This window comes from Thunnus albacares, chromosome 10 (genome assembly GCF_914725855.1).
Source record: "Thunnus albacares chromosome 10, fThuAlb1.1, whole genome shotgun sequence".
Lineage (NCBI taxonomy): Eukaryota > Metazoa > Chordata > Actinopteri > Scombriformes > Scombridae > Thunnus > Thunnus albacares.
Window position 1 is genome coordinate 12,578,269 of NC_058115.1, and position 12,362 is coordinate 12,590,630.

The 12,362-nt window shown below is 40.3% G+C and overlaps 1 protein-coding gene across 1 annotated transcript; it reads left to right on the top strand.

Moving 5' to 3' along the window:
• The first annotated feature begins 282 nt into the window (after nucleotides 1–282).
• neurl1b (neuralized E3 ubiquitin protein ligase 1B) lies at nucleotides 283–9,740 on the top strand. The gene is made up of 6 exons (XM_044364356.1): nucleotides 283–678; nucleotides 4,472–4,716; nucleotides 4,810–5,143; nucleotides 6,638–7,378; nucleotides 8,036–8,161; nucleotides 8,636–9,740. Exons 1-6 carry the CDS (start codon nucleotides 648–650, stop codon nucleotides 8,881–8,883), a joined length of 1,725 nt encoding a protein of 574 aa, XP_044220291.1. The 5' UTR covers nucleotides 283–647; the 3' UTR covers nucleotides 8,884–9,740.
• Nucleotides 9,741–12,362: the final 2,622 nt, after the last annotated feature.

The following is a 12,362-nucleotide window of genomic DNA, read 5'->3' on the forward strand; positions in this document are numbered from 1 at the left end:
ATGAGGGTGTATTCCTTTGGGGATCTGACACCACGGAGGGATCAATAATCACGAAAATCTCTGTATTCAGATCAGTTTAATCACTTCAAGGATGCTAAAATGTCAAACAATCATGAACAATAATCTTGTAATCATTTAATTGTTATCAAAGTTTGCACCACGCTGCCTGCATGACCCCTCTATATGCAAATTTGCTGCCAAGACTGCCTTCCTGTAGATTACACCCCCCACCCCCTCCCCTTCAAGCTTGATGTTTAGTGACTCCTATAGGCTACACGCTCATTAGGCTTCATCACAGGCTTTGAGTGACTTATTAAATGAATTATTCAGCGGCTCTGTGATGCTTTTTAGGGGCTTCACTGCTTACTGTGTCTTTAAAGTCGTGCGGAGGGGAGCCTACACTAAAGAAAGGAGGGGGCTGCTGTGCGCCAGTTGGAGGTGTCTGCCTGTCGCAGCGGCTTGGGGTTGACATTAAGAAGAGCGTGTCCATGCTTCAGCCGCGAGATAAAGCGCAATTTGAAGGCTGTGATACTCAGATTGAACGGGTTCCAGCCAGACACTCATCACTACGCGGGATACATGGATGGACAGACACACATTGCAATCGGAATTAACTTGTCAGCCGGTGCGAGGAATTTCTGGATATAATGGGGAATACGACACCCAAACCTTTAATAGGTGAGACTTGTCATTGATTTATCATTCACGAGGTTTTTATTGCACGCACACACGCGCGCTCTCCAAACGGTCTCTGTATGAAATAGCTCGGTAGCTCCAGATACACATGGCTTGTCCTAATTCCTCTATTACTTGTGCTCGCTGTGCGTAGAGACGCGCTTCCCATCACGGGGGAGCTGAGCGTGATTCCCAGCAAACAAGTCCGAGCGAGCGCTCCAGCAGCCGCGTTTCTCTGCAGATTCACTTTTTTATCCTCATTATTCACAAAATTCAAAATCAGTGATTCATTCTTCTTTTTTTGTCTTTAGTGAGAAGGTAAATGAAAGGCGCTTGATGATCATCATAACGCGAGTAGCACCATCATCAAGAGAAGTCATTCATATTTCTTATTTGCTTATTGGCAACTGCTACCAAAAATCCAGTTCACAATAAACAGACCAGTCTGATCTGTGATGATGTGTTTTAAGTATTGTTTTAGTATTACAACTCTTACAGGCTGTTAAAAGGTGAATTAGTTGACCTTCACAGCATCCCTGATTGATCCAATCTTCAAATGATTTGAAATGACTGTATTTTGTGCAGAATACTGTAAGTTTCTTAGATGAATCAGCTTGTTTTGTTCTTTTCTTGCTGCTTTCTTGTTGGCTGCTTTGTGTCATTTGCAGTAACTTTGCATTAATACACATGGATATGGCTTTTATTTCGCAGAGGGATTACATTTTGTGTCTGTTTTGTGTCATATGCAACATTATTCATTGTTATCTCAAGTATCAAAGTGGTTTTGCATAAAGCACAATCTCAAGTGACTGCCAGTGAATTATTCCTGTGACAGGATTGTCAGCACCGGCTTTTGTATATAGCTGTCATTATGAGCTCTCAGAATTATCACTTTCTAAACCACTTTGTCATGACACCTAAAGCGCGTTACTTGATAATCAGTTTCCCATATCACTTTGATTTAATGTCTGTCACACTCCCACGCCCCCAGCAGATCCACTCTGGTTAGATGATGTGGTTAGTACCATCCGAGCCAGCTGACGTAGGCTTTGGACTGAGAACAGTTAGTCACAGCGGAGCAGAAGCAGCTTGGGTCCTATTGCTTGCACTTTATGGTTTCGATTAACATTAATAGAATATCTGTGTTTACTGTTTCTACATTAGAGATGCTGCACAACATATCAAAATGTATTATTGTTTAATTTCTGATCGCTTTGCAGAAAAATGACAGGCCTTGGTGCAATGAAGTCATCTGTGGAAAGAGTTTCATGTCATGTTATTGAGGGGATTCTACCAGGAAATTTATATTCACAAACAAAAACATAATTCTTGAAATTCTCTTAGAATCCATCCAGGCTCATACATTGCGCAGTGAATGAGTTACTGTGTGATGAACACATACAGCCTAGAGATACGAGAGAATAAAGAGCCTGATCATCTTGTGGCCAAAGATAACTCTGACGAATGCACATAATCAGTTTTACATTTCAAAAAGCTTCACTTGGCACAGCCATGTGCCTTGTGCAGTCTTATGATTTCATTTATTCTTGCTTTTTCTTTCATTAGGAAGCAGACAGGGAGCTGCCATTCCTATTACCCAGCTGTTTTTTTCTTTTCACATGTGTGGTAGCCGTTATATACTGTATGGGAGACTTTTTTTTCTTTTTTCTACAGAAACAGCCTCGAAACCTCAGCTGAGGTTTGCATGATAACCACAGTTCTGAGCAGCTGCCCGTGTCTTTCATCCATCCATCCATACATACATACATACATTTCAGTCTGTATCATAACTCTCTTCCTCCTTTACATAAAATAGCCCCATTACACTAGTACTAAATCAAAAGATATTCATTTTATTTTAATTTTATTCTATAGGGTCACAGGATTAAGGTGTTTTCACAACAATAGGTTAACCTTAAAGTCTAACATCCACCTGTGCCTCATGATTAGGAAAATCAGTCAGCAGTCAGAGTCATTGTCTATCGCTGTAGCCCCAGTTTGTGCCTGTCATGAATTACCATTACATCTGAGAGACACAGCTACAAGCATCTGATTTTCTGAGAAATGAATAACTAACAATGTTTGAAAACCCAGATGGTCATTTAACAGCACTTACTGCTGCTCAAAGACTCTTCTTACCATGTGGATGAAAAAATATTGCTTCTGACGCACAATAAAAAAAGATTTTTTAACCCGTTTCTCAAGTTACAACTCTTATTTCCAAAGCAGGAGCCAAAAATGACAAATGGAAAATAGTAAAATGTTACTTCATTAGAAAATGTAAAATTAGTGACATCAATATAGACGTAATAGTAAAAATCTGTAAATTTGGTTCAATTGAGCAAGGAGGCATGTCGTGTCAACTTGAGAAATGAGTTAAAATCTTTGTTTTTTTTGTGCAGCTGATGGAATGTTTATTCATCTAGATGGTTAGAAAAGTCATTCACAACCTTCATTACAGTGGTAAGTGTTGTTTAATAACCCTCGTATCATGATGTTATTTTTTCAGAGCATCACAATGCTCAGCTTTCAATGTACAGTAATAATATATGAGAGGAACAAACTGGGGGTAACACTGACCATGCTGGGAGCTGTCCTTTCCTGCATGACCTGTTGTGCTATGCCTTTCATCTAATAATGGAAAACAAGTGTCTGTATCAATCTTCACTGTAGGTCCTTCAACTGCAGACTCCGAGCACGTCACTCCGTCAGCGAGGCAGTTGAGCCTGAGGACTATACGCGAATCCTCGGCTTGTTTTTTTCTCCATACACTTTGTTTTACTTCCTCAAAAGCCAAAATCCCTGAGTAGCCAAAACTGTGCTTCAGGAAGAAAGGGGCACCCACACATCATTTGAGATGTTACAGATGTTCTTGCTGCTGCTTCATAGTTTACAATATAATCAGTGATAATGTCTAATTTAGGAAATGTACTGTGGAACATTTCACCGAGTTATTGTTTTTACACCAGATCACTTTGAATTGAATTTTAAACAGAAATTTAATCACTCTGTGGCCCCAGAGGAGAGTAAAAAGGCTGCCTTCCTTTAAATATTGGCTTCCAGCCAGTCTATACCATAAACAGTCATCCACAGCTTTAATTTTATTCTAATATTAAAACAAATGAAGGGGGCTATTAAGGGTTTGTTTATGCTGTAGGCCAAAGGGTGTGTTCAGCCCATAAATAAGAGGAAGACAACCGTCTGTTGTCGTCTTTCTGTTGATGTGTTTTATTATGTTTTCTCTCTCCTGTGAGGCTACTAATATTAGCATTGCTCAAATCTTTGTGGATTTTACATAAGCCAGATGTCCTTTTTAAGATTTTCTGTGGTATATACACATGAGGGTTTTGTCTAAATTTACCTTGTTTTATTTCTGTGATGTAAATGTGGATGCGGTAAGAGGACTGATTTGGGACAGTTTGTCTTTTTATACTGTAAATGTGGGTTACAGGCTAAAAGAGACTATTTAATGAAGTTGTTGAGAGGAGCAGAGAGGCTTCATAGTGTCAGTGTGGGAAAGGAAGTGTCTGAGACTGTGGGCTTCTTTACGTAACTGGCCTCTGCCCTCTAAACCAACTGCCATGGACCACTTGCAAACAAGTTATTGTGTGCTGATATGTTCGCCCCTTTTTTCCAACAGCTGGTATTGCTAATATTGCTGTTTTGACCTTGTCTGAGTCACACTAAGCAGACCCACTGTTCACATACCATGCTGACCTCTAATTTGGTTTATCAGGTAAAATCCTTGATGAGTTTCTCGTCTCTCACCGTTCCCCTGATATTTTTGCACCCACAGATGCGAGCCTTCAACCCCGCCCGGTGGCAAACAGGCAGTACTACACCCTGCCAAACAATGGGGCCGGTGTGGAGAGACGAACCTCTGCTCCTCCGGTCAACATCAGCGTGGAGTCACCCCGCTTTCACCCCCATGCCAAAGGCAAGAATATCAGGCTAGATGGGCAGCTTCGCCGTGCCACACGCAAGAACAGCTTCTGTAATGGCATCACTTTCAGCCATAGGCCTGTTCACCTCTATGAAAAGGTTTGTTTTCATCTGTTTACCACTCACTGTGTTTTTTAAGAGGCAGAAATTTAAAGTAAAGAAGTTACATTTACATTAGTGCTTTTCATTCAGGTGCGACTTCGCCTGTCTGGTGTACACACGGGCTGGAGTGGAGCTCTACGCTTTGGTTTCACCAGTCTGGACCCCAGCGAATTAGTCTCTACTGACATCCCCAAGTATGCTTGCCCAGACCTGGTGACACGGCCCGGCTACTGGGCCAAAGCTCTGCCTGAGAGACTGGCCTTGAAGGACAACGTGTTGTCATTCTGGGCTGATCGCCATGGAAGAGTTTTCTACAGCATCAATGAAGGAGAGCCAATCCTCTTCCACTGTGGGCTCAGCATCGGCTGCCCACTCTGGGCCATCATAGATATCTATGGCATCACTCAGGAGGTCACACTGCTCGGTAAGCATTATGTTTACTCTGCGCCATCACTCCTATAAAATACTTCTTTTTTTGGTCATTGTTGTGGAATATAAGTGGTCATGCAGCTGGGAGAAGCGAGCAGTAGTTGACTCATATTCCACAGGGAAGTGAGAGGGACAAATTTCACAACTGACTGGTTACGAGTCTGCACACAGTTCATCACCACAATTCAAATATATCCAATAAAGTATTGAGTAATGGATGTTTTTTTTGACTAGAATCAACTTCAACCGTCAGCTAATAGGCTATGTATTTTGGACATGGCTTTGACAACCCTGAAACCTCAGGAACTTATTTTTATAGTGTCAACACATTCTAATTTAAGCAGCTTCCTGAGAGTTCCGAGAGCAGCTGTGCCACGAAGATCCACAGCGGCGAAGACCAAAGTTGTAGATAGTGGGGCCTGGAGCTCAATGATCCACTATCTGTATGACAAATCTAGTATGTCTTTGTCTAGAGAAGCATAACACACTGAGATAAACAGGATCTTGACCACGGATCTCAATCCATCCTGAACCTCTCACTCCTAATTACTCTCCCTGCTTCTCCTTTAACATTCTCTTACTATTACTTTCCCGCGCTTTGTCACGTTCTCCCTCTATGTTTCCTTTATTTCCATCACTCTCTGCCCTGTGGTTCCCTCTCTTACTCGCGGGGTGTGTTTATCTTTAGTCTGACAGGAGCTATGGCCATGTTTGGTCAAGGCGGCAGATCCCAGGAGCTTTGGTGAGGGGCCAGTGCACTCAACTCTCCGACATCACTAGAAATAGTAATAAAGGAATGTATCATAAGTCAAAGCGGGACTACTAGTGCCAGATTTGTTTATATCAGCCCATAATGCTTAGAGGAATTCAGTTCGGTTGTACTATGAATTTTGTGCATGGAACGTGGCAGTTTCAAAAGCTTATGTTGAAGAGGTGAAGAAAGGAAATTAAATAGGGAGGTAAATAAACTGCTGGCCGGCGCAGCATATTTGTACTGAAAACTATTTAACTCAACAACAAGCATCACAACAAACACTTCTTATTTTGCGTATCAGTGTAGACTTTAATTCTAGCTGTTGGTAGAGGAGTGTCCATCAAAATGTTTCATCCAGTACTTTGACAGTGAAAGACATTTTTAATCTTGTTTGCTGTCAGTCACAGTGGGAAAAAGTGTAAAATATTAAATATCAATATAGTAGAAGATATACAGTAAATAAACTTATGACAAATTATGCAAATTTGCAGAAATGTCATGTCATGTCATAAATTTACATGGCATATCAGCGTTTTTTTTTTTTGCATTTTTGCATTGCTGAATGTAATGCTGGAAGCTGAATTGCAGGCGAAATACAAGAACACTGCACATCATTAAAGTTGCCCGCAGGTGGGATTGAATCTACCACCTTGTGTTTGTAAGACAGTAGTTTTGAGCACTGATCTGACAGGACACTTTATACAACTCACATTTTGTTCATGTTCTCCACCACAGAAAGCACGTTTGCGGAGAGCGTTGGATCCAGCTGCTTGAGTGCGGCCCGGCTGAGTGCCTATCTGCCCCAGAGTAGCCACGACTCAGCCAATTACAGCAACAATCAACTGGAGAACAACCAGGCTGCTGCTGCCAAGATGGCCAACCTCCAGCTCAATAACTACACTCAGCTCATCCCCTGCTGCTCCTCCACCTCTTCCTCCTCCACACCATCCTCATCTGCCTCCACCGGATTCAGTGTCCCAAGGGTGGTCCGGGGCCTTCCTTCCCCGCTGGACAATGACTTGCACTTTCACCCTGTCCGCGGCTCCGATGTAATACTCTCTGCAGACCGCTCGGCCGCCTGCATCCACTTTTTGGACAGCAGTCGGACTCTGGTGTTCAGTGACCGGCCGCTGCATGTGGGGGAGACTTTGTATGTAGAGGTTGGTCACCTAGGCTTGCCTTACTTTGGGGCACTGTTGTTCGGTTTAACATCCTGTGACCCGGCTAGTCTGCATGCGGGGGACCTGCCGGCAGACCCCGAGGTTCTCCTGGACCGTAAAGAGTATTGGGTGGTGCACCGGGGCTTCCCCATGCCTTGCTCTGGAGACGTGCTCAGCTTTAGCCTGCTGCCCAACGGAGAGGTGCACCACGGGGTGAATGGAGTGGGACGTGGCAGGCTGCTTTGTGTGGACTCCTCTCAGGTCCTGTGGGCCTTTTTCACCCTCCACGGGGCTGTCAACAGACTCAGGATACTAGGTATGCTGGGTGTATTTACAGCAATCAAAATCACTGTCAAGAACCAAAACTGAACTTTTGTTCACTCTGTTTGCATGAATTATTCCTGAAGTCTTAGAATTTTATTTATATTTATTGTAATGATGAGATCAGACAGCTTTTTTTCTCCATCTAATAAAACCAAGTAGAACACTTAATACTGAAATGATAAATGCCTGAAAAAGAACATGATCCTCTGTTATCATCAGTCAATTCTTGAGCACAGGCAGTCCCTGTAATTTATTTTTTCCCAGACTAGAGGAATGCAGTTGACTAGTTTATGTCCCTGTTCATTTCTGGGCTTTGACCTATCTGTCCCAGTCTCACCACTCCCACATACACTCCCATTAGCTCAGACCTCATTTTGTTTCTGATCCAACAATATTATCCTCAAACAGAAATAAACCCCCTCTATGGAACTTCAATTCTTACAAATATGCACATCTAATCTAACTGGTCAGAGACAGCCAGTGTAAAGCTTTACACTGTAGCATTACGTTCAAACAGCTCAAGGACACTGTATTTAAACAATACGGTCAACAGTGAGAAGTACACTCTCTTCCTTTCCTCCTTCGCTAAATCATCATGAGCCTAATTATCTGCCTTTTTTGTTCATGTGTATTTATCTCTGTGACCCAGGAACACTGCAGTCCAGTCCTCCCCCCACCTCCCCCAGCACTTCTCAGAGCAGCAGTCCAGATGACAGTGACTCAGACCTGGCGTTCAGTGTCAACAGATCCTCCTCTGCATCTGAATCCTCTCTGGGTACGTTACGAAATGTTGACAACGTGCCTAATGCTACAGTGTATATAGAAACCGTCATGAGATCATTACAGGAAGGTTCTTGTGGTTGGGAGGTATGGCAGTTCTGTTGGACAGTACTGTGTGAACTTCTATGAGTCATGAGAAAGATGTTTTGATGGGAAAGATGTCTCACTTTGATAAATTTCCAAAATTTTAGAAATATTCCTCCATAATTTGTTGGCAAGTTATAATCAAGCATATCTTCAGACTTCAGATTAATGTTCTAACTAACATTCGTCTTTGATGTGGCTTGTAAATACATTAAACACACTCAGTTCATACAGACATGGAGTAAAGAATAGAATAAATAAAAGTAATACTGCTGCAGATTCTGAACCTCTTCCTACAGAAATGATAAGAACAAGAGTCATCTGTGTACATGCATTCACATCTGCTCCATTTCACATTTTCTGTGTTTTCTGTGTTTTCCTCTAGTGACTGCTCCCAGCTCCCCCCTCAGTCCTCCCGTCTCTCCGATCCTCACCGCCCCAGAGCTGCCCTCTTCTGGAAAAAACGGAGAGTGCACCATTTGCTTTGACCAAGAGGTGGACACTGTCATCTACACCTGCGGACACATGTGTCTCTGCAACGACTGCGGGCTGAAGCTGAAGAGACAGATCAATGCATGCTGTCCAATATGCAGGAGGCCTATCAAAGATGTTATTAAAACATATCGGCCATGATGTTCCAGATGTTTAAAACAGGCACCGGGACTTCCACAGCTGGCAAGGAGATGCCTGGATGCCATCGGCTTCCTCTTCTCAGGCCCCAACCGTAGATTAGCCACACCAGGACATAACTGTGCCTATAGGATTTCCATTTTATGTGGTTAATCATCTCTGGAGACAGACTCTTCATACGCAGAACTGTGATGACGCCCATCTTAATGCACAGACTGCATACTCGAGCTCCTATATTTTGGCTAAGAAAGAAGAGATGAATTATGTGCTATCATTTTGTATTTTCAATGTGATGTCTTTTATGTCACATGTATTTGCTGAGCAGAAAAGCCTGCTGTGAATATTTTATCCATAGTCCCAGATCTATGTGTGCTTCAGCAGAAAATGCGGACCGTAGTCTGACTTCTAGTGCCTTAGATTTTTGTCACATTTTGTGTCCAAGTAATTATGCTAACAATTGTAGCCATATTTTCAATGTACATTACTGAAAGTTTGTGGTGAAAAAGGCACACAGATGCAGAATTTATGCAATAAAATGTATAATAGTAAGTGAAAGGTGTAACTGTATGGTAAATGTGTTCAGATGTGTTTTAAGAAAAGTATGCTTGGAAAGTATATATGAATGAAGATTCTGGTTTTGCACATTGAGAGATGAATAAAGGTGAGGTAAACGTGACGTAAAATGTGTGTAGTTTTTATAATAAGACTGAAGAATTGAAGATTGAAGAGAAAAAAAGGTGTGAACTATAAATGTAAAGATTTAAAGACATGCACCATTTTGCTTATCAGGAGTTAGATCAGAAGATTGATGTCAGTTTCATCTGAATAGCTGTTATCAATAAATGTAACATCACTTTTGAGTGTCATGATAATTATCTTTTATAATAAGCATTAAGCATAAGCAGTGCTGATACCACTAATGTACTTTTCTTATTAAATATGAGTGAACTAATTGGTTATTATGAATTTTTTGGTAAAATATCTGCTGTGACACAATAATTCCTTCTGAAACAATAGCTGTAGGCTACTTTGTTTTAGCCTACTTTACTTTTTCAAAATCAATTTTGCATCTTCACCAGATCATATCACACAATCTGAAAAAGATTATGTGATATGATGATAATCTCCAGGTGAGCTGCTAAATGGGCCTTGGGGTGAGATGGTTTTGTCAGCTGCTGTTTCTCGGGTCAAGAAGGAATTGTGAAGCCGAACTTTTAAGCCAACATGGACACGAAGTCCTGAAAGTGCTCAGAAAAAAAGTAAATTTGAACATCTTCAATCCCATAATAATGGGACACTCCACCTTCTGATGAAGATCATGTTATGTGATCAAAAGCTCCAGAATGGCTACTTAATGGACTTTGAGGTGAGATTGTTTTGTCAGCAATTTTGCATTAATTCATTTGATCTTTTGATTTCATTTCTTACAGTAACACAACAGATTTTCTTGTTTATTTAGCTATGTTGCACATATAGATTATGTCCAAATTAGCTAGCTATAGCTACAGTATATTATGGACATTTTTCATTCATTCATTCATTCATTCATTCATTTTTCATTCATTCATTCATTTTTCATTCATCCATTAATTTAATATAATGCTGTAGTCTAACAAATGATGTGTGGAATGCTCACCGTGTAATAGGTGACTACATATTGGATGTCAGAGCTTATGTTTGAGATTCTGTTTTGCAGTTTTTCTGCCCCCTTTTGATTAAAAATCAACAATGTGGTTTTAAATCTCAATTAATTATGAAGAACCAGATGTTTCTCTCAGAAGTTGGCAGAACCAGAGCTGAACGAGACAGGACTTACATTCATCAGCCAAACATGTGTCAAGTAAATGACACGTTGATTCATGTTAAACAGGAAATGGTTTGCTAACAAATGTTAGCCATACTTTATGAGGTGCTAATTAGCACATGGCATATTAATATGTCGTTCAATCAATGCAGCAAAACTGTGAAAGACAGCCAGTCTTATTACCATATGAGTGGTTCTAGCATGCTAGTGCTGGAAAGTCTGAATGTTTTTGTTGAAACATTATGTCAAAACCTTCCAATGATTTGAATGATTTAGATTTTCGTTTCATGTATCTAAATAAGTGATGTGGACCATTTAGGCCTGTAGATGGCAGAGCACTCTGCTTTATTTTCTAATGAAGCTAGCAAGGACCGTTTATTTTATTATTATAATATTATTATTATAATTATATTATAATTTATTATAATTATCATTATCATTATTATTCCTAAGTATGTCTGTCCAGTAAATACAGAAAAACCAAACTTTTACTAAACTTTACACTAAAATACAAAACAGCAGTCTGATTAACAACAAAGCCACAAAAGTCCTCTTTGCCAAGCACTGGATCGTATCTGCAGCTGTCAAGATGAGCAATGAGAAACAAAATGATAAGTGCTTCACAAGTTGACTTGTGTAAGTATATAGCAGTCACAGTGCTCAACTAAAATAACACAGTTAACTTGATACTCATTCACACTGACTGACAGGTGAACACATTCTTCGTATGGCTTTGTATTGTCCTGTCTTGTCATAAAGTGATTAAACAGAGTGTTGTTTCAAGAGTGTAATCTGAATTTCTTGATTTTGAGGAAGTGATATTATGTCTTTACAGAGAATAATGTGAGTTGTATGTGTTTCATTTGAATTTATAATGACACACTGTATTATAATTCCTTGTAGACAGACACATAAGTAAAAAAGTTGACTTGTCAAACTCAACAAATTTATAAGATTGAGTCTTGGTTGATTAATAGAACACTGATATAGCACAGAGGTTAACATGTGGCAGAAGCAGCAGAAATCAATCTTGTTATGAACAATGTAAGGTCCGTTATTAAAAATGTAAGCCGTTTATAGTCCAATAAATCACTGCTGCTGAAGAAAACTTGTACAGACAGGTGAGCCAAAACACAAAGTGTCTTCATCACAATCACATTTAGCCCTTATAGAAGCCATTTTCTGCCTGTACAGACACACTGATCTTGCAATATGGAGCCGTCAGGCTTATTAAAGTGTAGCCTCTGTTACAGGATATTCAATTTCCTCTTCCATCAGCAGGGACCTCTTTTCCTGATAGAGATTTTCATCTAGTTTCTGTGGAGTGAATGTGAAAGCAATATATTACAGTATTTATATGCATTAAACCAAAGCACATCTCAGACCACAACTTAAAGTGTCATTAACTTATGTTTGATTTTTTACATTATGTGTAATGGTAAGTCTTGCTGCATATATCTTTAATGTACTACTTTCAACATATCATTTATGTTGTATATACATACATAAACTGTGCTTACATTTGGGAATTATAGGCAATATGTTCTGACAGACCCACACAGACTCATTTTGCACAGTTGGGCTGTTGGAAATAATAATAAAGTCTAAATGGTGAGAATCTCTTTATAGCCACATGTGCAAACAGTAAATTGCTCACTATCACTGTGTTGTTTCTGGC

Excerpts from the sequence above, each read along its gene's own strand:
- neurl1b (XM_044364356.1), top strand. The coding sequence starts at position 648 with ATGGGGAATACGACACCCAAACCTTTAATAG. Across the intron at positions 7,379-8,035 it reads CAACAGACTCAGGATACTAG|GAACACTGCAGTCCAGTCCT; the intron begins GTATGCTGGGTG and ends TCTGTGACCCAG. Across the intron at positions 8,162-8,635 it reads TGCATCTGAATCCTCTCTGG|TGACTGCTCCCAGCTCCCCC; the intron begins GTACGTTACGAA and ends GTTTTCCTCTAG.